At 45.8% G+C, this 25,515-nt stretch overlaps 1 protein-coding gene and 1 long non-coding RNA gene across 4 annotated transcripts in view; one reads left to right on the top strand and one right to left on the bottom strand.

Moving 5' to 3' along the window:
• SLC25A37 (solute carrier family 25 member 37) overlaps window positions 1–1,513 on the bottom strand; it is a 46,701-nt gene extending 45,188 nt beyond the window's left edge. Inside the window, exon 1 of one of the 3 annotated variants that reach the window (XM_040243116.1) lies at window positions 1,202–1,513. In XM_040243116.1, the coding sequence (XP_040099050.1) occupies window positions 1,202–1,411 (210 nt within the window). In that variant the 5' untranslated portion in view covers window positions 1,412–1,513. The remainder of the gene's footprint in view (window positions 1–1,201) is intronic. The other 2 variants (XM_040243122.1, XM_040243133.1) reach the window with 2 other exon arrangements.
• LOC120865821 lies at window positions 336–25,471 on the top strand. The gene is made up of 3 exons (XR_005721521.1): window positions 336–795; window positions 23,594–23,777; window positions 24,841–25,471. It is a non-coding gene; the product is annotated as an uncharacterized LOC120865821 (long non-coding RNA).
• Window positions 25,472–25,515: the final 44 nt, after the last annotated feature.

The raw sequence follows: 25,515 nt of genomic DNA, 5'->3' as shown, positions 1-25,515 counted from the left end.
TCTCTGCATTAGACATTCTGGCCTTCCCACCACTCATGTGGGGCAAGCATCAGAAACAAGATACAGACGCTAGCTGGGGAACTCTGTTGGGTCTGCCTTCCAAGGTAACTGCCACCTAGAGAAGTCCCCAAATCTCCGAAGCACACCGGGGCTGGAGTTGGCGGGTACCGCTAGTGCATGAGCCCTGGCAGGCTAATCCAGTTCACCGTTCTGTGCCTCAGTTTCTTCATGTTAATTTCCACGGCTGCTGTACGAATTAGATGAGTTCTGCCTACAGAACTGCAATGTATCAGTAATAGTATTTCTTCCCGGAGCACTCTATCCCCGGTCATTCTGTATCCTGAACAAGCTGACTTAGTGCAGCTCAGGCAAAAATCCGCCTGGTTAAAGCTACCTCCTGACAGCAATGCATTTAAAACCACCCGGGAAGCGCGGGGCAAACTGAAAGGCTATTACACAACCCATAAGAAAGGCTACATAGCACGAGCTCTGCCTGCCTGCCCGCCTCCCTGCAACAGAAGGAGAAGGCAAATGTCACTGTCTCACTGCCTCTCAGCTGCTCGGCTGCCAAAGGGTGGGTGGCCGGGCCAGCCGGGTCGGGTCCACGTTTCTCGGCGCGAGTGTGGTTAGCGCTCCCGGCGGCGAGCCCCTTGGGGACGGCGCACGTGTGTGGAAGCCCCGATCACCCGGCGGCGGCCAGCTGACGCCACTCGCCGCGGCTCGGACACCGAGCACGCAAGTGGGAGCCGCGACTAGCCGGGACCGCAAACCCCTCCGATCGCGTGGCCAGACGTGGTAAGACTGCTCAAAGCCATACCGGCCGGCTCCGTCTGGAGCCCCGCCGCCACCGCCGAGGCCAGCGGTGCTCTCTCCTTCTCCTCGCCGGCGGCAGCGCCGCCAGCAGCCTGGGCCTGGAACTCGGCCGGAGAGGCGAAGCGGGGCGCCGGCTGGGGCACCCTCTTGGGCGCGGGGCGGGGGGGCTGCCCCCGGGGGCCCAAGCGCACAGCGGAAGGAGCTACGCGACGCACTTCCAGGCACCCCGGCTGCGCGCGCCAGCTCCCGGTGGGACCCAGGAGATCCGGGGGCGCCGCGGCGCTAAGAAGAGCGCGGTTGCGGAGGGCTGCTTCCAGGCGGCTCCCGCGCGGGATGCAGAAGCACACGCGTGCGCTCGCTCCTTCTCTAAAGTCTTCTGGAGCCTCACCTTCACTGAGTCTACCGGGTACATGACCGAGTGCTCCAGGATCCCGGCCATCGCTCCGGCTGTCATGTGGGTGGATAAGGAGGCGCTGGTCGGCAGGTTCTCATAGTCCTCCGACCCGGCGTCCTTGCAGCCGCCGCCGCCATCTCGGCTGTCCCCATCCATCCTGCGCGCCCCAGCCTGGCTCCCTACGCCGCCACGGCGTAGCTCCATTCGCCGGCTCCGCGCGGCGCGGGAGGCTGCAGGAGGCGGGCGGGGCGGGGGAGGGGGCGAAAAACTTCACTTCTTTAAAGTGGGAACCACCTCCCCGGTGCTGCGGGGCCTGACGCCATGGCGGGCTGGGGTGGAGCAGAGGGGCCCGAGACACCAATCACTGAAAAAGAAGAGACGGGCTCCGGCCGCGCCATTGGTGTGCAGGATAGTGGGGACCCGCCTCCCTGTGTGACGTAACGGTCCAGTGCAAATTTCCAAGCTACCGGACGGGGGCGAGAGGAGGACGTGGGGTGTCCCGGGAAGTCGTCTTACCTCCTGGTGGGGTGGTGCTGCCTGGCTTGGAGCAGGCCAGGGGGGCAGCTGCTGGGAAGGGTCACCCGGATCGCAGAGGGGGAAGTGCTTGAGGCTGGAGGGGGATCCGGAACAGCGGCCAATCTACCCACAGAGCCCAGGGTTTTGTTGCGAACAGTATTGCTCAGCAAGCTTTGGCATTCCTCGGGCCTGGAGCAGGGAAGTTACTGCTAATGTCACTTATAGAGCAATTATTGTGGCTGGAGGAGGAGTGGGGGCGCACGTGGGGGTGGATGGAGTTCCAGAATTGAGGACCCACTGTGCGATACGAGGGATGCACCTCCTTTTCTGCAGCACAAGAGCATGTACCTTGGAGGGAACAAAGTGAAATCTCGAGATCCTGCCCCCAGGCTGCTTCGTTGGCGCGAACACTAAAGTTTTTCTTTCTCAAAAGAAAACACGTGATTCATAGAGCAAAGTTTATTCCTCCTTATTCTCACAAAGGGGCTAAAGCCACACAGCCCTGGACTAGTGAAGACGATAAGTGGTCACCAGGATGAAGCCCTTCTGAATGGGTACCTTCAGCACGTTTTCCTGGGGCAGAAAGGGCTTTAAAAGCCTGGCATCACAATAGAAAAGTGACAGAGTAAACTATTGCAGTATTGCATGTGCCTGGGCTTCCCCGGTGGTGCAGTGGTAAAGAGCCCACCTGCCAAGCAGGAGACCCGAGTTCCATCCCTGGGTCAAGAAGATCCCCTGGAGGAGGAAATGGCAACTCACTCCAGTATTCTTGCCTGGTAAATCCCATAGACAGAGGAGCCTGGGAGGCTACAGTCCATGGGGTCACAAAGAGTCAGACACAACTGAGCAACTGAGTGCGCATGTATAGTTCTTTAAAGACTCTGGTCTTCTAGTTCATAAACTCATCCCAAACTATTAAATATCTTCTTAAATAAAGTGTAACCCAGGTTACTTTAATGTGAAAGTGAAGTCGCTCAGTCGTGTCCGACTGTTTGCGACCCCATAGACGGTAGCCTACCAGGCTCCTCTGTCCATGGGATTTTCCAGGCAAGAGTACTGGAGTGGGTTGCCATTTCCTTCTCTAGAAAATCTTCCGGACCCAGGGATTGAACCCGGGTCTCCCGCATTGTAGGCAGACGCTTTACTGTCTGAGCCACCAGGGAAGCCTTAGGTTACTTTATTGTAACCTAAATAATAATGTCTTCTCCATCTGAGAGAAGAGGGAGGAATCAAAAATTAGGGGAGTAACCTGTCTGTTTATCTAAGGCTCCCTGAAATGTGCGTCTAAATGTGCATGTTCTGGGCTTGAGATTTGGCTTGAGCTGATCAACTTTTACTGCACCTTATCTGGAGAAGACTTCTAGTCAGGAAAGCCGTTCCTTGAGATATGAAAGGGTGGGGGAGACCCTGAGGATGCTGTATCTCCTCCTTGGCCTCACCCTGGTCCCAAGATTCGAGTCACAGTCACCTAAACAGCTCCCCGGGATTTGAGATTCAGTGATGTGAACAATGTCAATAGAGGCTTCAAGACCTAGGGCACTGTTTCTGAATTTTCAGCAGCTGCCAATAGTTGCTCCCAAGAGAAGTGCTAACGATGGGATAGGTAGAAACAAGCTCTGCATTTAGTCATTCCTGGAGACATTTCTCTGCTTTTGCTAAAGGTGATTTTCAAGAAATATTAGTCAAAACCTGTTGATACTCATTTAAAAAATAGATACCCTGTAACCAGTACGTATTAACTCGTCATCTCACGTCAGTGACCAACACTCGGAAAATACGTGATGCTCTTCAAAGCATTGTTCATAGTAAGAAATAATTGGAAACAAGCTAAGGGTTCAACTAGAGAGGAGGAGCTGAGCAATTATGATACCTGCATTAGTGAAATATTATGGGGCCATTAAATTGTGGTTATGCAACAACATGGGAAATAATTTTGATGCAGTTCTAAGTAAGAAAACAGAGCAGAGTTCTATGAACACTACATTCACCAAGATATAAATATGCACATAAAAAGAGTGAAGCGGTTATTGTGATAGTGATGTAGGATACAGTTATGTTTGCTTGTATTGTTTCTGTAATTGAAAAAAATATAAAGAATGAAAGTGGATCATTCTTTGTAGGATCTAATCTCTCGATGGATGAGAAAACCCCTGAACTTTGATTGGTGAAGAAAAGTCAGCCCATAGATGCTTAAAAGAACTCTTGGCATTTTTGAACATCCTCATAATCTTCAGAGACATACAGTTTTTTAATAATTTCATTAAATTAAAGCCAAAGCCTTTAGAAAATCTTCAAAATATTTATTATGAATATTCAATATTTTTTCTCACCAAATGTGGTAGTTATAGTGGTTTGGCCCTCAATACCTTAAACTTCTCCTTGTACTGTAGTGGCCAGAAAATTTAAACCACATTTCTTGCAGTTATAGTCTCAGTTCAGTTCAGTCACTCAGTTGTGTCCAACTCTTTGCAACCCCATGAATTGCAGCACTCCAGGCCTCCCTGTCCATCACCAACTCCTGGAGATCACTCAAACTCATGCCCATCGAGTCGGTGATGCCATCCAGCTATCTCATCCTCTGTTGTCCCCTTCTCCTCCTGACCCCAATCCCCCCCAGCATGAGGGTCTTTTCCAATGAGTCAACTCTTTGCATGAGTGGCCAAAGTGTTGGACTTTCAGCTTTAGCATCAGTCCTTCCGATGAACACCCTGGACTGATCTCCTTTAGAATGGACTGGTTGGATCTCCTTGCAGTCCAAGGGACTCTCAAGAGTTTTCTCCAACACCAGTCGGAGTCTAGATATGACTTAAATTCTGACAGCTGAACTAGAGAGTTCTGGGAGGGGGAAGGCAGAGACCACCATCCTGCTGTTTTGCTGTTGTTTGCTGCCTAGCAAAATCATAGACCCTTGGGTCAGGAGCAGTTGGAGTGGGCAGTGGCTTGCCTATTACAAGAGCATCACAGTGTCTGGACCCCAAGTTCATGGATGTTGAAAGACAGTTTTGGCGGTGGGAGTGGCAGCAGGGAAGGTGGCAGCAACATAGATTCCATAGGTGGCCTCCTACACCTTTGAGGGTTCGGTGGGGCTTCCCTTAGGAAGCCAGTTACAAGTCATGAGTCTGAGAGTCATCTCTGGAGACCCTGCCTAGGTTTCCCATTCAGCAATATTCTGTAGAGTAACAAATGGGCATCATAAAGAGGGAGGTATCTCTGGACGTCAGAATACAGTGGCCAGCCCTGGTGCTCGACCTCTGTGGAAGGCCTGCTGGGAGACAGGTGACATCCCCAGACACCGTGGCCCAATGCTCTGGCCCCACTGCCAACAAGAAGGGGACATCACAGGGATGCAGGGACAGAGCAGTGATCCTGCCCTGTGGGGTGAACCAGGAGCCTCGAGTGATTTGCTGGTTCCAGCTGAATCTTAGGTGAAGTTCCTGAACGTTGAAGTTCTGAAGATGTCTTTGGTTCCCAGCTGCCTTCACCCAACTGGGAGTCCACTTAGAAGCAGGAAGCCACAGAGAATGTAGGGGTAATAGCACTTGAGTTGGAATCACAGACATGTTCAAGCTTGGGTTCCACCTCTGACCAGTGGTGTGACTCTGGCCCTTTTGGTTGGCTTGCTTCCTCACCTGCTGATGATGACCATTGCTGATTAACACCTTATTGTTATTCAGTGGCTAAGTCATGGCTGACTCTTTGTGACCCCATGGACTGCAGCACACCAGGCTTCCACGTCCTTCACTCTCCCAGAGTTTGCTCAGACTCATGTCCATTGAGTTGGTGATGCCATCCAACCATCTCATCTTCTGTCATCCCCTTCGCCTCCTGCCCTCAATCTTTCCCAGCATCAGGGTCTTTTCCAGTGAGTTGGCTCTTCACATCAGGTGGTCAAAGTATTAGAGCTTCAACTTCACCATCAGTCCTTCCAGTGAATATTCAGTGTTGATTTCCTTTAGAATTGACACACAGTGAATGAAATACAGAAACAAAAAAATACAATAAAGGCCTACAATGAATTATATATAATTTGAGGATGTTTGGAAGAAGGAAGACAGAAAGGAGTTAATGCTATACAGGGAAGACATTCAGGCTTTCTCCAAAATCTTGCTTTTCTCACAATAATAATCAAGTCTTGTCATCTGCCTACCCACTCATGCAACACACGTATATCCACTCATGCAACACACGTATATATTAACACTTTGCCCAGAATTTAGTCAATGCAGTGTCTTCCCCTGGGGCTCTAGAATTCCTCTACCAGGGGCGGGTGGCGAATTCCTCTACCAGGGGCGGGTGGCAGGGGATGGGTGCATGGAGGAACTGCATGGTGTGATGTCTCCTAGAGCATAGTGTGCTGGGTACCTGGTGTGGCTGTGCATTTTGCTTTTTTTTGTTTTGCAATGTGCATTCCTCCACATTTTCATTATTTTTAAGTCCTTCACTAGACTCCTGAAGACTTCCTGTGGTTTCTATCTCCTACACCTTTCTAAAGAAGCTCTTGAAAAGGTCACCCATGACCACATTCCAAGTCAGCCCATCTCTCCCAGCACAAACCTCTCGACCCGGCCTCCCCGGGAATTCCTCCCTTACTTCCGCTCTCTTCCTGCCTTTCTAACAATGCTCTTTGCCGCCTCTCCTTCCTGCTCATAGGATGTCCTCAGTGCCCCTTATCTTCCCTTTGGTCCTCGCTTCAGTTTCCATTTTCCTATTCCCAACCCTGGCTGGGTTTTCAATTCTGACCATTTCTCTGCACTCCAGTCCCATATTTTCTTGTGCCTCCCAGATACCTCAGTCAGTTCAGTCTCTCAGTAGTGTCCAACTCTTTGCAACCCCATGGACTGCAGTATGCCAGGCTTCCCTGTCCATCACCAACTCCTGGAGCTTGCTCAAACTCATGTCCATTGAGTTGGTGATGAGTCTTTTCCAATGAGTCAGTTCTTCACATCAGGTGACCAAAGTATTGGAGCTTCAGCTTCAGCATCAGTCCTTCCAATTAATATTCAGGACTGATTTCCTTTAGGATTGACTGGTTAGATCTCCTTGCAGTCCAAGGGACCCTCAAGAATCTTCTCCAGCATCACAGTTCAAAAGCATCAATTCTTTAGTGCTCAGCTTTCTCTATGGTCCAACTCTCACATCCATACATGACTACTGGGAAAACCATAGCTTTAACTATATGGACCTTGGTCGGTAATGTCTCTGCTTTTTAATATTCTGTCTAGGTTAGTCATAGTCAAGGAGCAAGCATCTTTTAATTTCATGGCTGCAGTCACCATCTGCAGTGATTTGGGGGCCCAAGAAAATAAAGTCTGTCACTGTTTCCATTGTTCCCCATCTATTTGCCATGAAGTGATGGGACTGGATGCCATGATCTTAGTTTTTTTAATATTGAGTTTTAAGACACCTAGCTCCACCTGAAGCTCAGACAATGGAGCAAGGTCCTAGGGCCATCGTCACAAAACACCCTAAATGGGCAGCTTGAAACAACAGCATCATACTGTCTCACAGCTCCAGAGGCTAGAAGTCCAAGGTCAAGGCATTGGCAGGGCCACGCTCCTTCCAAAGAGTCTAAGGAAGTATCCTTCCTGGCCTATTCCTAGCTTTCTGTGGCTCCCTTGCAATCCTCAACATTCCATGGCTTTAGATGTGTCATTCCAGTCTCTTCATCCGTTGTCACATTCCTATTTGTCTCCATGTCTACACGCACATTTCCTTCTCCTTTTTTTCTATATTTATTTATTTAATTTAGTTATTTGGCTGCATCAGATCTTGGTTGCAGCACAGGAGATCTTTGTTGCATCATGCAAAACGTTTCATTGCAGGACAGAGATTCTCTAGTTACGGCATGCAGGCTCAGTAGTTGTGGCACATGGGCTTAGTTGCTCTGCAGCATGTGGGATCTTAGTTCCCCAACCAGGGATAGAGTTTGCATCCCCTGCATTGGAAGGCAGATTCTTAACCACTGGACACTGAGGAAGTCCCCATTTCCCTCTTCTTGTTAGAACACCAGCCATATTGGATTAGGGGCCCATGCTACACCAGGATGATTTGATTGTATTTGCAAAGATATTTCTAAATAAGACCACAGGTTCTCAGCAGACATGCATGTTGGAGGGGCACTACTGAGCTCAGGACAGGGAGGTAGCGAGACTAGAGCTACAGACCGAGGTGGGAGATACCTGGGTTCCAGTCCTGACTCAGATTCTTTGCCCCCAATCCTTTGATCTGTGAGAGGAGGAGCTGGACCCAATGAGGTGCTGATTGCTCTCCAGCTGAATCTTTCAGATCTAAAACTGAATTCATAATCTTTCCTCCTACTTGGCAACTCCTTCTAATGCTACTTTTTCCTGTACATTTTACTTCTGTTTTACCAGGTGATAGATCTTCAAGTTCAGTCATTCCTGACTCTTTTTCTTTTGGATCCTTTCAGCCAGGGGAAGATCAGGCCTCTGAGAGAATGTCACTTACAGCTATGGTGACTATGTAATTTATCATCCAAACTGGGATAATTTTTGAGTGACAAGGGGCATCTTTGAGAATTCCACCAGGACAGAAAAAGGTAGCTTTGGAGAAACAAGGATATGGTCACTGTAGCCAGACTTTGCTTTTCCATCCCTGAAAAGAGAAAGTGTTTGTCACTCAGTCGTGTCCAATCCTTTGCGACCCATGGGCTGTAGCCTGCCAGTCTCCTCTGTCCATGGAATTCTCCAGGCAGGAATACTTTCGGAAGTACCCATCCCTGAACATCCTCCTTAAACCCATGGTCCTACACCCTCCAAAGGGAGGGCTCTTCAGGTCTCTACCTGTCAAAGGTGCTCATTTCTCAGTTCAGATGCTTCCCTTTCCAGGAAGCCTTCTCTGACCCTCAGAAGTGAGCCGAACCCCACCACTCTTTCATGCCTCCTTCATGGCTCTCCCAACCTTCTATTTATTCTTACAGTTATATGGTCTTAAGTTCCTTGAGGATGTACATTGAGTGAACAATCAATATTTATTGCAGGAATAAGCGTTTCTTTCAAAGGAAGTCCATATTCCTATAAAATAACATTAAAATTCTGCATGCATCTGTGATCTCCAAGAAGTTAAACTATGTTGTACTATAGCTCCCAAGGCTCTGAACACAGAAAGTTGGTGGAGAAGAGAGAAAAAGGGGACATTTGCTTTTCTTCCAAAGCACATGTCACAAATGCTAAAGGAAGGTGCTACACTTTTCTTGGGAGTGTGGATTTGCAAAGCTTAAGAAGTAGAAGAGACCTGGAATATGACAAAGCCTATAAACCCATGGGGTTGCAAAAGAGTCAGACAGAACTTAGTGACTAAACAACAACATAAACCCAACCCACAAGTGACCAAAGAAATCTAACAGGTAAAATAACTTGTCCACGGACACAGGAGTGGATAGTGGCAGAATTGGGGTAAAAACCCAGGTGTTCGATTCAGTACTTTTTCGTTCACCTGCTTTTGAAATAACCCTGGAAGCTGATAAGACTCCTTTATTGCTGTCATTAGTCTTATCTGAGATGCCTGTTCGGTAAAAATCAATAGTCATCAATGCTCCTCTCTAGTCATGTTGACATGACACAGCACATTAGCACACGGCCTTATTTGCCAGATTCCACAGGGCAGTTTCAAACTGAGCCCTACCATCATTAAGAATTTGTTGGGCTTCCATGGTGGTTCAGTGGTAAAGAATCCGCATGCCAATGCAGGAAACACAGGCTCGATCCCTGGTCCAGGAAGATCCCACATGGAGCCACAAAGCCTGTGTGACACTACTGTGCTCTAGAGCCCAGTAGCCCACAACGTCTGAGCCCATGCCCTGCAACTACTGAACCTGGCTCTCTAGAGCCCGTGCTCTGTAATAAGAGAATCCACCACGTTGAGAAGCCCGGGCACCACAGCTAGAGAGTAGGCCCTGCTCTCTGCAACTCTAGAAAAGCCCACACCGCAACAAAGACCCAGCACAGCCAAAAATAAAGTAAATAATTTTTTAAAATTTTGGGGAAAGGTAAAGGATTTGGTGTTCATGATCCTCCAGGAAGCATAGTTGTCATATTTCCAGATGGCTGAGCATAGCGAAGGAGCTCTTTGCTGCTAAGTTGAGACAGTCGTGTCCGACTCTGTGCGACCCCATAGACGGCAGCCCACCACGCTCCCCCGTCCCCGGGATTCTCCAGGCAAGAACACTGGAGTGGGTTGCCATTTCCTTCTCCAACGCATGAAAGTGAAAAGTGAAAGTGAAGTCGCTCAGTCGAGTCCGACTCTTTGAGACCCCATGGACTGCAGCCCACCAGGCTCCTCTGTCCATGGGATTTTCCAGGCAAAAGTACTGGAGTGGGGTGCCATTGCCTTCTCCAGGAGGAGCTCTTTAGGAGGTGATATTCCCATATCTAGAACCTCCAGGGCCTGTTCTTCCCATGGACAGATTCTGGTCTTTCAATTTCAACTCTAAGGTCATTTCCTCAGAAAGAACAATGTAAACCTGTCCCACAATCTCATTTTTAAAATGTTGATTCTTTTCTATTTGCTTTTGTTTTGGCTGCGCTGGGTCGTCTTTGCTTTTGCTCAGGTTTTCTCTGGTTCCAGTGAATGGGGGCTACTCTCCATTGCCGTGCTTGGGCTCTAGAGCACACTCTCGGCAGTTGTGCCACGTGGGCTCAGTGGTCTAGCGGCACATGTGATCTTCCCAGACCAGGGATAGAATCAGTGTTCCCTCACTGGCAGGCAGATTCTTTACCCACTAGACCACCCAGAAGCCTCATGATCATTTTTTTTAAATGTATAGCACTGATTACTTTCTTAAATTATCTTATTTGATTATTCTATTTCTTGCTCTCTCTTTCTATCTCACACACACACACACTGTAAGTTTCAAGGAAACAGACACTGGATATCACATCTTCACAGCTCTGTCCTCCGTGTCTAACACCATGCCTGGCACAAAATAGGCTCGGACTGAATAAATGCAAATGAATTAATAAAAAGCACCTCTTCCAGGAAGCCTCCCCTGAACCTGACAGCCCCCACACAGCTTTCTTCACTGAACTTCTCTAGGAGTGTGTGCTACCTCACCTACAGGACATTGATCACTTACTTCCTTGTACTGTACTTTGTTTCAGTACACACCTTAGTCCCCCATCTAGGTCCTAGGTCCTGGAAAGCAGAGTCTCTGGTTTATGCTCCTTTATAGACCCAGAACCTAGCACAGATTCCCGCACATAATAGGGGAGTAACTGGCTTGTGTTTACTCAGTCGAGGAGGAAACAGAGCATAGCAGAAAAGGTGAACTTTGAATTCAGAAGTCCTGACATATCACTTACTACCTAGCTGTGTGTCCTTGGAAAAATTACTTAGCATCTCTGGGTCTAGTTTCTCAATTGTAAAATGGACACATTAATTCCTATGTTGTAGGATTAAAAAAGAAATATAAAGCATGCTTTATATGTATATATATGTGTGTGTGTATATATATATATATATATATATTTATAAATATATTTGGGGGCTTCTCTGATGGCTCAGTGGTTAAGAATCTGCCTGCAGTGCAGAAGATGAAGGTTCAATCCCTGGGTTGGGAAGATCCCCTGGAAATGGCAATCCACTCCAGTACTCTTGCCTGGAAAATCCCAGGGACGGAGGAGCCTGATAGGCTACAGTCCATGGGGTTGCAAAGAGTTGGACATGACTGAGCGACTTCACTTTCACTTTCACTGATGGCTCAGTGGTTAAGAATTTGCCTGCAGTGCAGGAGATGAAGATTCAATCCCTGGGTTGGAAAGATTCTCTGGAGAAGGAAATTGTTACTCCAGTATTCTTGCCTGGGAAAAAAAAGAGTCAGACACAATTTAGAGACTAAACAACAACAACAATATACATATTCAGAAATGTCATTTCCCTATTTGTGTTTGACAAGTGTTTGTCAGATCGTACTGTGGCCATGGACATTTTTCATAGCATGCTAATGTTCATTAAGGATTTTCTCTCTCTTAACCAGCAGTTAATTTTGCTTTTTAAGTGTTCTCTCCTTTTTTTTTTTTTTCAAAAATGCAGGTCTGTAATATTTTTATCAAAATGTTTTTGATACATGCAAATATATTTAATGAGGACATGAACACAGCTTGCTACATTTAACAGCAGTCCCCAACATTTTTGGCACCAGCGACCGGTTTCATGGAAGACAACTTTTCCACGGGCTTGGGGCAAGGTGGAGGGTACTTTGGGGATGATTCAAGCACGTTACATATGTTGTGCACTTTATTTCTATGATTATTATATCAGCTCCACCTCAGATCAGGCATTGGATTCTAGAGATAGGAGACCCCTGATTTAACAGACTTCTTTTCCATATGATAATTGCTTACTTGCTTGCTCAGTCGCTCAATTTGTGTCCAACTCTTTGCAACCCTATGAACTATAACCCGCCAGGCTCCTCTGTCCATGAGATTTCCCAGGCAAGAATACTGGAGTGGGTTACCATTTCCTCCTTCTGGGGATTTTCCTGACCCAAGGACTGAACCCACACCTCCTGCGTCCCCTGCATTGCAGACAGATTCTTTACCACTGAGCCATGAGGGAAGCCCCCATAAGATCATAAAAAGGACCAATTCAGATTCTCACCATTTGCGTCATGCTCACAAAAGTCACTTCAAGAGCTATAGCCTTCTCTCAAAAGGCATCAGTTTGGCGTGAGTAAAGCATGTTTCTTTTAAAAGGCTGTGCACTTACTCAGGTGTGAGGTTTTTTAACAATGTTGCACATTTATCCAGAGGGAAATACAGAGAGGCTGCTCTGTCATTTAATCGCCTGGACTGTGGCAGCAGTGTGCTCATTTAATCTCCATGTTTCTCCATTCCCAGAAGTTTGGTGTCCAAGTCATGCTAAGCAATGGCAGCTTGTTGAACTCCAGAGAGTTTTCTTTATTCCTTCCTTTCATTCTCCCTTCCTTCTTTCCCTCCATCCTTCCTTCCTCCCTCCTTCCCTCCCCTCCCTTTCTTTCTTTCCCCCCCTCCCCCCCCCCTTTTTTTTCTGGCCAATGATAGTTACCATTCATAGAACTACTTAGCAGTTGTGGAGAACGTTTAAGTATTTTCTCATATCTTATCTCATTTGACCCTTAGGGCTGTTACTGTAGAGTTAGATGGAGAAATACAGGCCACGTAACATTATCTTATGGTTGGATTGATTTGTAAGCTGTCCTACCCAAGGAGGCTGATTAATAGGGCTAATATAAGCAAGAAAGGTGTGACATAATACACTGTCCTTGACCAAGTTTGGTTCAACTATTTTTTTTTTTTTTTTATCAACTACTGGAAAAAGTCATGGACTGCAAACTTATCAACCCCTTAGAAGACACAATACTGGGAGGAGTAGCTCCTTGGAAGGCTGGAAGTCAAGGTTGTGTTTTAAATCTGTAAAAACATAAAATTGTACCCTTAAATCCTGAGACTTGTGGACATACAAGGCAGGATGGAATCCTCCTGGACTGATATGACTTTACGTGATACTGGAATTGCCTGTCTGCTGAGGACAAGCTACAGCTGCCTGGATTTTTTCCTGCCTCTGTTCACTTGGATGGTGGCTGTTTGGCCTTCCAGTCCCCAGTTAGATGCCACTTCCTCAGGGAAACATCCTGACCTCACAGCTTTGCTTCTAGTTCTCAAGCTGAAACCTCTGGAGTCATCCCAAAGTCCTAATTGTCACTCATTTAGGATGTACAATTTATCAAAAATCATCCTGCTCTGCCTCCAACAGACAGTAGAGTTGTGTTTATTATTTATTCATGTGCAGACTAATTATTATTATTTATAGTTGCATTTATCCTGTTGTTGTCTGTCTCCTATCAGTAGAATGTAAGCTTCCCAGGAGAGAGATTTCTGTTTTGTTCATAGATACTTCCCAGAATCAGCAATCATACCTAATACTAGTAGGAACTCAATAAGTATAGTTTTTGCTTTTTTAAAAATACTTATTTTATGGATATATGATTGACTTACAATGTTGTGTTAGTTTCTGGTATACAACCAAGTGATTCAGATGTACAGACATATAATAGCTTATGCTGCTAACTCCAAACGCCCAATCCATCCTTCCCCCACAACCCCTCCCTCTTGGCAGCCACAAGTCTGTTCTCTCTGTGAGTCTGTTTTTGTTTAATAGGTAAGCTCATTGGTGTTGTATTTTAGATTACACGTATAAGTGATATCCTGTGGTATTTGTCTTTCTCTTTCTGACTTACTTCATTTAGTATGATTTTCTGTAGACCCATCCATGTTGCTGCAAATGGCATTACTTCATTTTCTTTTTATAACTGACTAGTATTCCATTTTGTGTGTATATATATATAAAATATGTGTATATTGTGTATATATATATATATATATGTATCACATCTTCTTTATCCATTCATTTGTTGATGGACATTTAGGTTGCTTCCACATCCTGGCTATTGTAAATAGTACTGCAATGAACATTGGGGTGCATATATCTTTTCAAATTATGGTTTTCTCAGAATATATGCCCAGAATATATGGGATTCCTGAATCATTTGGCAACACTGTTTTTAGTTTTCTGAGGAATCTCCATAAGTTCTTCATAGAGGCTGCGCAAATAAGAATTTATTCTTAGTGAGTAAGTGAATAAGTGGGGGTGAGTTAGGTGCCCCCCTGCTGTGCCCCCACCTCACCCTGCAATCTTTTCATAAGACTTCATACCCTGTAGTGTAGTAGGTGTTTTTCTACTTAAAAACATATCTTTAACAAACCATGAATAAATTCTGGTTGTCATGTAATGGTTAGCTTGTCTGACCATTTTGTTAGACTGGGAACCACAAAGAGTCCAGAGCTGGTCTGCCTGGCTGACTGCTTACCCCCAGCACCCGGCACAGTGCCCTGTGCAGAGAAATAGCACATTTATTGAGTGCCAGGCACACTTCTCATGTTTGGGCACTAATTCATGTAATCCTCACAACTACTCAGTGAGGCCGATTCTGTTACTATGATTATTATTTTATAGATAAGGAAGCAAGGCCCTGAGAAGTTGAAGTCCAATGACTCATTGTAAAGGATGGATCTTGGATTCTGACCTAGGAAATCTGGCTTCCGAGTTCAAGCTCTAAACTACTAACTGAATTGCCTCACCTTTACGAGGCAACCAATAAAACTTGTTCAATAAATGAATTGGTGAAATAAGGCTGCCAAGAAAAGGCAACGCATTCTTCAGCTGTGTGAGTAAAGGGTCAAGGAAAGGGAAGTTAATCCTGGAGTAGAGTATAAGTCAGTTCAGGTTATGGTCATCCCTTCTGAATATGAGAAGCTTCCTACATGTATGTGTTTAGGGTGGTTCCTTTTGAACTCGAGATCAGGAAGTTTCATGAATGCATGCTCAGTCACTATGTCATGTCCAACTCTTTGTGACCCTATGGACTGTAGCCCTCCAGGCGCCTCTGTCCATGAGATTTCCCACGCAAGAATACTGGAATGGCTTGCCATTTCCTACTCAGGGGATCTTCCTGACCCAGGGATCGAAACCATGTCTCTTGCATCTCCTTCATTCGAAGGCAGATTCTTTACCACTGTGCCACCGGGGAAGCCCCTCTATATCAGTGTTGTTGTTCAGTAACTAAGCCATGTCTGACTCTCTGTGACCAGCTGGACTGCAGCATGCCAGGATTCTCTGTCCTTACCATCTCCCAGAGTTTGCTCAAATTCATGTCCATTGAGTTGGTGATGCTATCTAACCATCTCATCCTCTGTTGCTCCCTTCTCCTTTTGCCTTCAGTCTTTCTCAACATCAGGGTCTTTTCCAATGAGTCGGCTCTTTGCATCAGGTGGCTAAAGTATTGAAGCTCCAACTTCAGCAACAATCCTTCCATTGGCAGTCCTTCAGGGTTGATTTCCTTTAGGATTGACTGGTTTGATCTCCTTGTAGTCCAAAGAACTTAAGTGGATCCAAAGACTTAAACCACAATGGCAGAAGGTCTGGAAATTAGGAAACACTGCTCAGTCTTTGAGGAGGTGGTGGTTCACATCCAGGGATTTTTGTGGGCAGGGGCCCAGCTGATGCTCTCGCTCAAGGGCAGACCTGGGTAGATGGGTTTAAGTCACAGGAAGGCACAAATGAGCTTACCTGGTGGCAGAACTGATAGTTAGAGACATTCAAAACCTGAGGGTCAGGACTTCCATTGAAGTCCGGTGATTAAGACTCCCCCTTCCAATACAGGGAGTGCAGGTTCGATCCCTGGTCAGGGAGTTAAGATCCCACATGCTTCACGGCCAAAAAACTAAAACATAAAACAAAAGCAATTCTGTAACAAATTCAAAAAAGTCTTTAAAAATGATCCACATCAAAACAGTCTAAAAAAAAATCTTGAGTGTCCATCAACAGATGAATGGATAAACAAAATGTGGTATGTACATACCATGGAATATTATATAGCTTTAAAAAGGAAAGAAACTCTGACATATGCTATAGCATAGATGACTCTTAAAGACATTACATTAAGTGAAATAAGCCAGACACAAAAGAACAAATGCTATGGGGTTCTATCTACTTGAGATACCTAAAGTAGTCACATTCATAGAGACAGAAACAACGATGGTTACCAGAGTCTGGGGGGACAAGAGAATGAGGAGTTATTGTTTAATAGGTACAGTTTCTGTTTCACATAATGAAAAAGTTTTGGAGCTGGATGGTGGGAAGTTCATATAACAACAAGGAAATGTACTCAATGCCACAGAACTGTACACTTTAAAATGATTAAAATGGTAACATTATGCTACTTCATCACAATAAAATAAAATTTAAAGACAAACAAACAAGGTCTGTGCTATGAGATGATAGGATTCCCACCATTGGCAGTGAACAAAGGGAGGCCAGATATGAGGGGAAATGCATGGGCACTCGTGAGTTTGGGTGGGAGTTGGACCGAGTGGCCCTTAAGATCCTTTTCAGTTTGTAAGTTTTTATTTGTTTTTAACGTTTTGGAGGCATTTACTGGGCGTGAATTCTCTTGTTGAGTCTCTATCAATCTGTAAGAAAGCACTGTCCTAGTCTCCGTCTTATAAACAGGAAATGGAGGCATAGAGATCTCCAGTCTGTGCTCAAGCCCTTCCAGGTTCTAAGGCTGAGGATGGGGACTCCAGAGACAGCGCTGTGGTATAGCACAAAGACTGCACCAAGGGTGAAACCTAGAGGCTTGGTGACTTATGTGAGGCCGCACTGAGCTAGCCAGGTCTTCCAGTAACTCCATGCTGCCTCCCTACTCTTTATTCCTCCTCCCTGGGGGCATCAAATGCCCCCAACAGCTTCTGAGGATGTTAAGAAAGTCAAGATGTCCTATGAGAGGCATAAAGCCTGAACCAACACTGACTGTATCACTATTGTCTTTCAGGGTCAATTTCTCTGATTAATAAGCAGGCTACCTTGCTATTTCCATCACAATTTCCCATGTCACCACCTCTATGTTTCTTTACTTAAAAGGTGATTGAAAATAATGGCTGGAGAATACAACCGCTTCCATACACTCAATGCCCATTTTAATTTTATGAGCATTGCACTCTGTAATTGAGATGGTCTTTAAATGCTTTGAAGCAGACTCGACCAGCACTGCCCAATAGAAATACAGTGCCATGAATGTAATTTAAAATTTTCTGGTTGCCACATTAAAAATAGTAAAAGAAACAGAGAAATGAATGTTAATAATATATGTTGTTTATTCCAATTTATTCAATATATTTATGATGAGATATTTTATATTCTTTTTTCAAGCATGCATGCTCAGTTGCTCAGTCATGTCTGCTATAGCCCACCAGGCTCCTCTGTCCATGAGATTTTCCAGGCAAAAATACTGGAGTGGGTTGCCATTTCCTTCTCCAGGGGATCTTCCCGACCCAGCGATAGAACCCAGATCTCCCGCACCTTCTGCATTGACAGGGAGATTCTTTAACACTGTGCCACAAGCTCACTTAACCCTTTTATCATATTGTCCTTGAAATCAGTGTATATTTCATACTCACAGCACATCTCAGTTTAGACCAGGCATGTTTCAGGAAGTCTACTCAACACTCTGTAATGGCCTGCTTGGGAAGAGAATCTAAAAAAACTGGATACATGTATATTCCTAACTGATTTGCTTTGCTGTACAGCTGAAACTAATATAACACCGTAAATCAACTATATTCCAATATAATTTTTTTTAATTTTTAAAAGTTATGTTCACGCTATACTGTAGTCTATTAACTATGAAGGTGATCCCTGGGTTGGGAAGATCCCCTGGAGTAGGAAATGGCAACCCACTCCAGTATTCTCACCTGGAGGATTCCGTGGTCAGAGGAGCCTGACAAGCTACAATCGATGGAGTTGCAAAGAGCTGGACATGAGGAGCGCACAGGGTGGCCACAAACCTTCAGTTCATTAAAAAACAAAAAAGCGCGATATCTGCGAAGCCTGATAAAGCAAAGTGCAATACAGCAAGGTATGCCTGCATTTTAAGTCATTTTACTCTTTTATGATCCCTTATTTCCTTCACTCCACCCCAGCTCTCCTTAAGTTTTCCGGTTGCTATCATTGTAATAACACAAGCACAGAGCTGAGACTCAGGTCCCCTACAAGCCAGTCCCAGGTGCCATTGCTATGCTATGTGACTCAGCAAATCAACATCCGCTGTGGCTTCAGTTTCCTCCTCTGTGTAATGAGGAGGTTGGGTTATTCAAGTAGTCATTCAGTCCTTCAGACAGTCAGTCAACAAACATCCAGTGCCTGGAAGCACTGACCACTGTCCTGGGTGCCCTCTGATCATCACTTCCTTCTGATTCCATGGTCTTCTGCTCCCTGTGACTTCTGGGTGGTTGTTTCTCTGTTGCCGTGTGCTGGATCTCGCAGATTGAAGATTTCTGTTCCCAAAAGAAACCAGAGACTCCTCAGGCAGATCAGACAGTCCATGCTAGTGAATTTCTCAGTAGCAGTGGCCTCCTTAGTTGACTTTAGAGGTTTTGACCTACATCCATCTAAGCTCTTTGTAATATACCCATGGCACTGAGAGGGTAGAGGGAGGAAAAGGTGAAGCAAACAAAAAAAATCCCTAAATTGATCTTCTATCTAGAAATATGATTTATAACTGTTTTCAGTTAGTTCTTGGGGGCTTCCTAGGTGGCACAGTGGTAAAGAATCCGCCTGCTAATGCAAGAGATTCAGATTATCTTCCCGGGTGGGGAAGATCCCCTGGAGAAGGAAATGGCAAACCACTCCAGTATTCTTGCCTGGAAAATTCCTTGGACAGAGGAGTCTGGTAGGTGACAATTCATGGAGTTGCAAAGAGTCAGACACGACTGAGCATGCATGCCAGTACTTGGTGGGGGGGCATGGGGTGGCTACAGAACGATACCCTTCACCACTTTGGCAAGGTGGAACTTTAGCTTCCTTCTGGGTGTTATAAGTCCAAAGTCTGTTCACATCAGAGGTGGGCTGTCACCTGAAAGAGGGGAGGATGCCCAGGTTCCCCAAATCTGACTGATAATGGATTGAAAGTAACAATTTTCCAATTAAAGAAAAAAAAAATGGACCTTGAAGGCATTCTGCTAAGTAAATGCATTGCACGTGTGGGTGCTAAGTCACTCCGTCGCGTGTGACATTTTGCAAACCTGAGTCTTTGTGACCCAGTGGACTATAGCCCACCAGGCTCCTCTGTCAAAGAGATTCTCCAGGCAAGAATACTGGAGTGGGTTGCCATTCAGGGGAATGAACCTGGGTCTCTTACATCTGCATAGGCAGGCGAGTTCTTTACCACTAGCACCACCTGTAAGTAAATAGACAGAAAAAGACAAATACCACACGCTCTCATATAGATGTAGACTCTAATGAAACCTAACTCAGAAAAAGAGAACAGATTTGTGTTTCTGGGAGGTAGAGGGGAGAGGGGAATTGGATGGACTCAAAAGGTACAAACTTCCAGTTACAAGATAAATAAGTCCTGGGAATTAATGTACCATGTGATGACTACAGTTAACGCCACTGTATAGTATATATGAAAGTTGGTAAGAGATATAGATCCTTAATGCTCTCATCAGGAATAAAAAATATTTTGTAACTGTATGAGGTGATGGATGTTAACTAAACTTATTGTGGTAACATTTTGCAACATACATACTTCAAGTCATTAAGCATACAGCTTAACACTCACACAGAACTATGTGTCAATTACATTTCAATAAAACTGACGGAATAAAACAATGGGCTGTTCAGAAATGGTCTTGAAATCTGGAAGTGAAAGGAGAGTCAGAGATGGAAACCTCAGCAGCACCTGTCTGTGCAGAGAGGTAGGAAGAGGCACCCTCTGCAAAGCCTCAATGTCCCCTCCTGTGACAGCCCCCCAGAAACCAGGACACACTGGAGTCATGAGCGCTGATTCAGGACTATATTTTGGTGCCTATAGCTGGTTTTATTGTTGTTTAGTTGCCAAGTCATGCCCGACTCTTTTGCGATCCCCATGGACTGTAGCCTGCCAGGCTCCTCTGTCCATAGGTTTTCCCAGGCAAGAATACTGGAGTGGGTTACCATTTCCTTCTCCAGGGGACCTTCCCAAACCAGGGATCGAACCCGTGTCTCCTGCATTTGCCGGTGCATTCTTTACCTCTGAGCCACCAGGGAAGCCTGCCTTTGGCTGGGCAGTTGTGTCAAATCCTGTTACTTATCTTATTGCCCTGAGAAATCTGATTCATTTGGTCTCCCTGGTTCTGGTTGTCTGCTCACTAGGTCACCATCTGGTCACCCTTTGGTTTCTAGGAGGATTAGCTCACCGAAAGAGGACACGTGAGGCCCCAGCACATTTATTTCTCACTGTGATTCCTGGGTAACTTGGTATTCCAGTCCCACACATCAGTTTGGGGAGTTTGATAAATACAAATCAGCCCCTGATCATCAAAATACTCTCAAGGCACCAACAGAAGCAGGGCTGCCGAATCTAGACGTCTGCAGCTCGTACCCTGGACTGTGTGATCAGTCACCGTGTGTCAATGAATGCCATTTAGCAGGAAGTGGCTGTGCCTCCAGTGGTCACCCTCAGATTGTTGTTGTTCGATCACTCAGCCATATCTGACTCTTTTGTGACCCCATGGACTGTAGTCTGCCAGGCTCCTCTGTCCATTCGATTTTCCAAGCAAGAATACTAGAGTGGGTAGCCATTTCCTTCTTCAGGGGATCTTCCCAACCTAGGGATAGAACCCGTGTCTCTTGCATTGGCTGGTGGATTCTCTACCACTGAGCCACCAGGGAAGTCCCACCTCCAGATAGTGGCTTATTATCTGACACATTTTTGAGCACTGTCATAGCTGCTAGACACTGAGTTGGGTTTGGGGGAACACCAAGCCCCTGCTTCCTTGGAGCCTCTGGTTTTGTTTTCTAGAGCAGATTTCAGAGAAATTCAAATAACAACCCTTTCTGACCTCTCCACAAACCTAAAAACTACCTTTTTAAAAAAATAGGTGCAGATCAAAGGGAAGTTCTGCAGTTGTCTTTTGTTACACCCTGGGGTTTTGCTGACATGAAGGTTGTCATTTAATGAGTGCTTCTCTACGACGGGGCCTCTCTTGAAATCTGGCTCCATCTTTGCTGTTGCTGCCTGGGCAGAGGAGAAAGTAATACAGCTGGGCACTCTGAAGCCCGGTAAGGACCCGCTGGGAGGAAGGAAGGGAGAAGTCCAGTGCGTGAGCACACAAGAGACAGATCCTCCCTAACCTTGAGCCATTATGGAGTAACCAGGGATCCAGCTGGGTTCAGAGGTTTTCATCTCTTTCAGATGAACTCTGCTTGGACATGCCCAGCCCAGCTGATGTCCTTGTGCAAAGAGCCCTTCCATGGGCATTACGTGGAAACTGCTGGCAACCCCATCACTTGTTTACATACCCTATTTAACCTCCCAAGAGGCTTCTACAGGGACGATCTCAGCTTTATTTATCTCCCATGGACCTGACAAGTCACTCTGCGTTGATTAAGGGAAGGGTGGGTTCAGCCCTGTATCAGAATCTATCTACTTTCAGGCCAGAGACACTTGTATGAAACCAGATGTCTCAGAGAGGTGGCGGGGACAGTAAGATAAGCTGGGAGTGACCTGCAAAGGAGCGACCTGCAAAGGAGCACACACCCATCCCCAAACTCAGGCAAAGAGAGGCTCTTAAAGGGACCACATGAGCTGTGTTTGTTTCCCAAATGTGCTTTGATTGTTCAGAACATTCAAGGAGATGATGGTGCCCTACAGGAGACTGACTGTCATACAATGTAGCTAATTGAGGACATGGCAACTAATAGCATGTGTCCTTTCTATATTCTCTAGGAGATGATTCCTTAAGCGTGGCCATTTTACATAGGCAATTTAGAAGCAACACTTCGAGGTATTGTTGAAATAAAGCAGAGCTGTGTACGAATCGCCTCGTCCTTGACTTCCCTCATCCTTCCCTCATCCTTGACATCCTTAAGAATCCACTTGCCAGTGCAGGGAACACAGATTCGATCCCTAGTCCAAGAAGATCCCACCTGCCATGGAGCAACTAAACCCATGCACCACAGCTACTGAAGCCCGTGTGCCTAGGGTCCATGCTCCACAACAGGAGAAGCCACCGCAAAGAGAAGCTTGCACACTACAGATAGAGAGTAGCCACTGCTTGCCACAGCTAGAGAAGGCCCACGTGAAGCAATGAAGACTCAGTGCAGCCAAAAAAAAAAAAAGAATTGTTTCATCCTAAAATACAGACTCTCAGGTACTTGCTCCCAAAGCTTGTGATTCAGGTCAGGGAATGTGCATTTATATAATCAACTCTCTTCACCAATACCTCCCTGGTGCCCCCATATACATGTCAGGTGATTCTGACATGCAATCTCAGAGGACCCCACTTTGAGAAAGTCTGTGAAAAGGGCCCTGGGCTCATCAACTGAAGCCATGTATTTGAAAAAAGCCGTGTGACCTCAGAGAAGTCTGTTCACCTCTCTGGGCCTTCATTTCTGTGTCTATGCAATGAGGGAAGTGATCTTCAGACCCTTTCCAGGACCCATATTCTAGGAGTTCAGGCATATTCACAATATCCCCCCAAGGCTGTGGTTGTTCTGAACCTCCTAGAATGGGAACCAAACTTCAGACTGAGCTTACCCTAAAGGGGAACAGTTGATAAACCAAAGAACTTTCTCCTGTTCCCTTACAAGGATTAGGTCTCTTGGGAGAGATAATTGTTGTTTAGTTGCTCAGTTGTGTCTGACTCTTTGCGACCCCATGGACTTTAGCCGGCCAGGCTCTTCTGTCCATGGGATTTCCCAGGCAAGAATACTGGAGTGAATTGCCATTCCCTTCTCAGGGGATCTTCCTGAGCCAGAGATCAAACACGTGTCTCCTGCACTAGCAGGCAGATTCTTTACTACTGAACCACCAAGGGAAGCCCAAGGAGAGACAATATGATACTTCATTTTAACACAGTCACATTTGTTTCCAAGTAACTCTAAGCACTTCCACAGGCATCATTTATTTTTGCCTTTCCTAAGGCTGGAAAAGGATGAGCTTCCTCGCTTACTGAAAAAGGACTGAGGCAAAGGGAGATGGGAGAGACAGCCCATCTATCCCTAACTCCTATGCTTTCATCCCCATCCTCTTTGAATCTTCAGAGCAACAACATTAACTCACTCAGAGCCACCATCTGCTCTGGGTCTGCTAGCAATGAACATCGTATCTCTCTATGAGATACCTGAACAGGCCATCTCTCTGCTACAGTATTCTGTGAGTTTATCTCACATGAACACATGGCAGGAGCAATTTGCACAGGTCCTGTACTCTTTAGAGTGAGCATAATCCTTCTGAAAGAAATTTGAAACTTCTGTCCTTTGTGTTTTTATTAGATTTGGTCACTACCACCCGCAGCTAACTGATAACATCAAATGGAGCCTCAACTTCCTGACTCAGAGCCTTGGAATGTAGTTCTGAATCATCACTTCTCTGTGTTGCTGCCTGATTATTGCAATAGGAGGAAAAATGAAGAACATGACATGTGCACAAGAAAAGACTTTACCTGTGATTCTTGAGGTTCGTAGCTCCATTTCATGCCCTCTGTTCCCTTCCCCTTTCTGGTTTTACAAAGAGTAGGCCTGAGATTATAGATCTAGCTCTGTATGAACCCTCTTGGACTCCCACCTTACTCAGATGTACAAGGCTATTCCCAGGTGGCTCAGTGAGTAAAGAATCTGCCTGCGATGCAGGAGACTCAGGAGATGCAGGTTCAGTCCCTGGGTTGAGAGGAGCCCCTAAAGAAGGAAATGGCAACGCTTTCCAGTATTTTTGCCTGGAAAATCCCATGGACAAAGGAGCATGGCGGGTTACAGTCCACGGGGTCACAAAGAGTTGGACATGACCGAGCACAACACATATGTATGTATAAGGCTGTTCGGAGAAGGCAATGGCAACCCACTCCAGTACTCTTGCCTGGAAAATCCCATGGACGGGGGAGCCTGGTAGGCTACAGTCCATGGGGTCGCTAAGAGTCGGACACGACTGAGCAACTTCACTTTCACTTTTCACTTACATGCATTGGAGAAGGAAATGGCAACCCACTCCAGTGTTCTTGCCTGGAGAATCCCAGGGACGGTGGAGCCTGATGGGCTGCCGTCTGTGGGGTCACACAGAGTCGGACACGATTGAAGCGACGTAGCAGCAGCAGCAGCAGCATAAGGCTATTACTTACAAAGGCTTCATTAATAATCACCTGCTGTATCTTGGGAAATTCTTGGATAAGATCACAAAATTTTCTAGCAGCTGCTGTACAATTGCTATAAGGGTATGGTTTTTGTCTTAATTTAGAATTATTCGATCCCTGGATTGGGAGGATCCCCTGGAGGAGGGCATGGCAACCCACTCCAGTATTCTTGCCTGGAGAATCTCATGGGCAGAGAAGCCTGTCAGGCTACAGTCCATATGGTTGCAGAGTCGGACACGACTGAAGCAACTTAGCACAGGCATGCATTTCATCTATTGGTAGCTCTGTTCTGTGGCAAGAGCCCTGTGCCAACAGCTAAAGCTTTGATCTTGATAGAGATCACTGTTCTACAAGAAATAATCCTGTTCTTTCTTCTCTACCTGTATCACCTTCCAGGCTTGCAGCCAGCACTTTCAGAACGTCCCTGAACACCAGAAAGAAGAGAAGGGGAAAAGAGGGATTGTGAAAAAGCCAGAATAGATGCCATGAAGTTTGTATGTTCTTTTATCTGAGGCAATCCTCTTTGTGTGAGCCCCATACACTGATTATTTTACAAACAGTTCCAAGAAGTTGACTTCTAAAGCCTTAGCAGGAAAGACAGTGTTGCTATAAGACAGATCCTGACAGTGTACCATATGGCAACCTTTAGAAATAGCAAAGTTGGAAAAGCTGAAACTCGATACTCTTTTCTGTTGAAGAAGGCAGAGAAGTACCTACAACATTCTAGACATTTTTCTACTCCAGATCATTACAATGTAAAAATGTAAAAGAGATGAAAATCTCTCAGCTATTTGAGAAGTTTCATCCCCAGAAAGTAGCTAAATTTAACTGTGGTTAAACATTGATTGTCAGTAAATCTTAAGTCTCTGGAGTGTCCTGGTTAATGGAACATCAGTGAGTTAAAAATAAGAGCTATTTCCCCTGATCCCCCTAAACTAAGCTAAATAATTCCCAGAATCATTTTCTCTGCTTCCACAGTTTGGGGAATGTACCTAATTTTGCAATAAAACATGCCAGTCTTCCCAAACACGTGCTATGTATTTAAGTTGGTGGGGGAAGAAGGGAGGGTGT

This window comes from Oryx dammah, unplaced genomic scaffold (genome assembly GCF_014754425.2).
Source record: "Oryx dammah isolate SB20612 unplaced genomic scaffold, SCBI_Odam_1.1 HiC_scaffold_1, whole genome shotgun sequence".
Lineage (NCBI taxonomy): Eukaryota > Metazoa > Chordata > Mammalia > Artiodactyla > Bovidae > Oryx > Oryx dammah.
The sequence above is the reverse complement of the archived record's forward strand: the minus strand, read 5'-3'. Positions and strand labels throughout refer to the sequence as shown.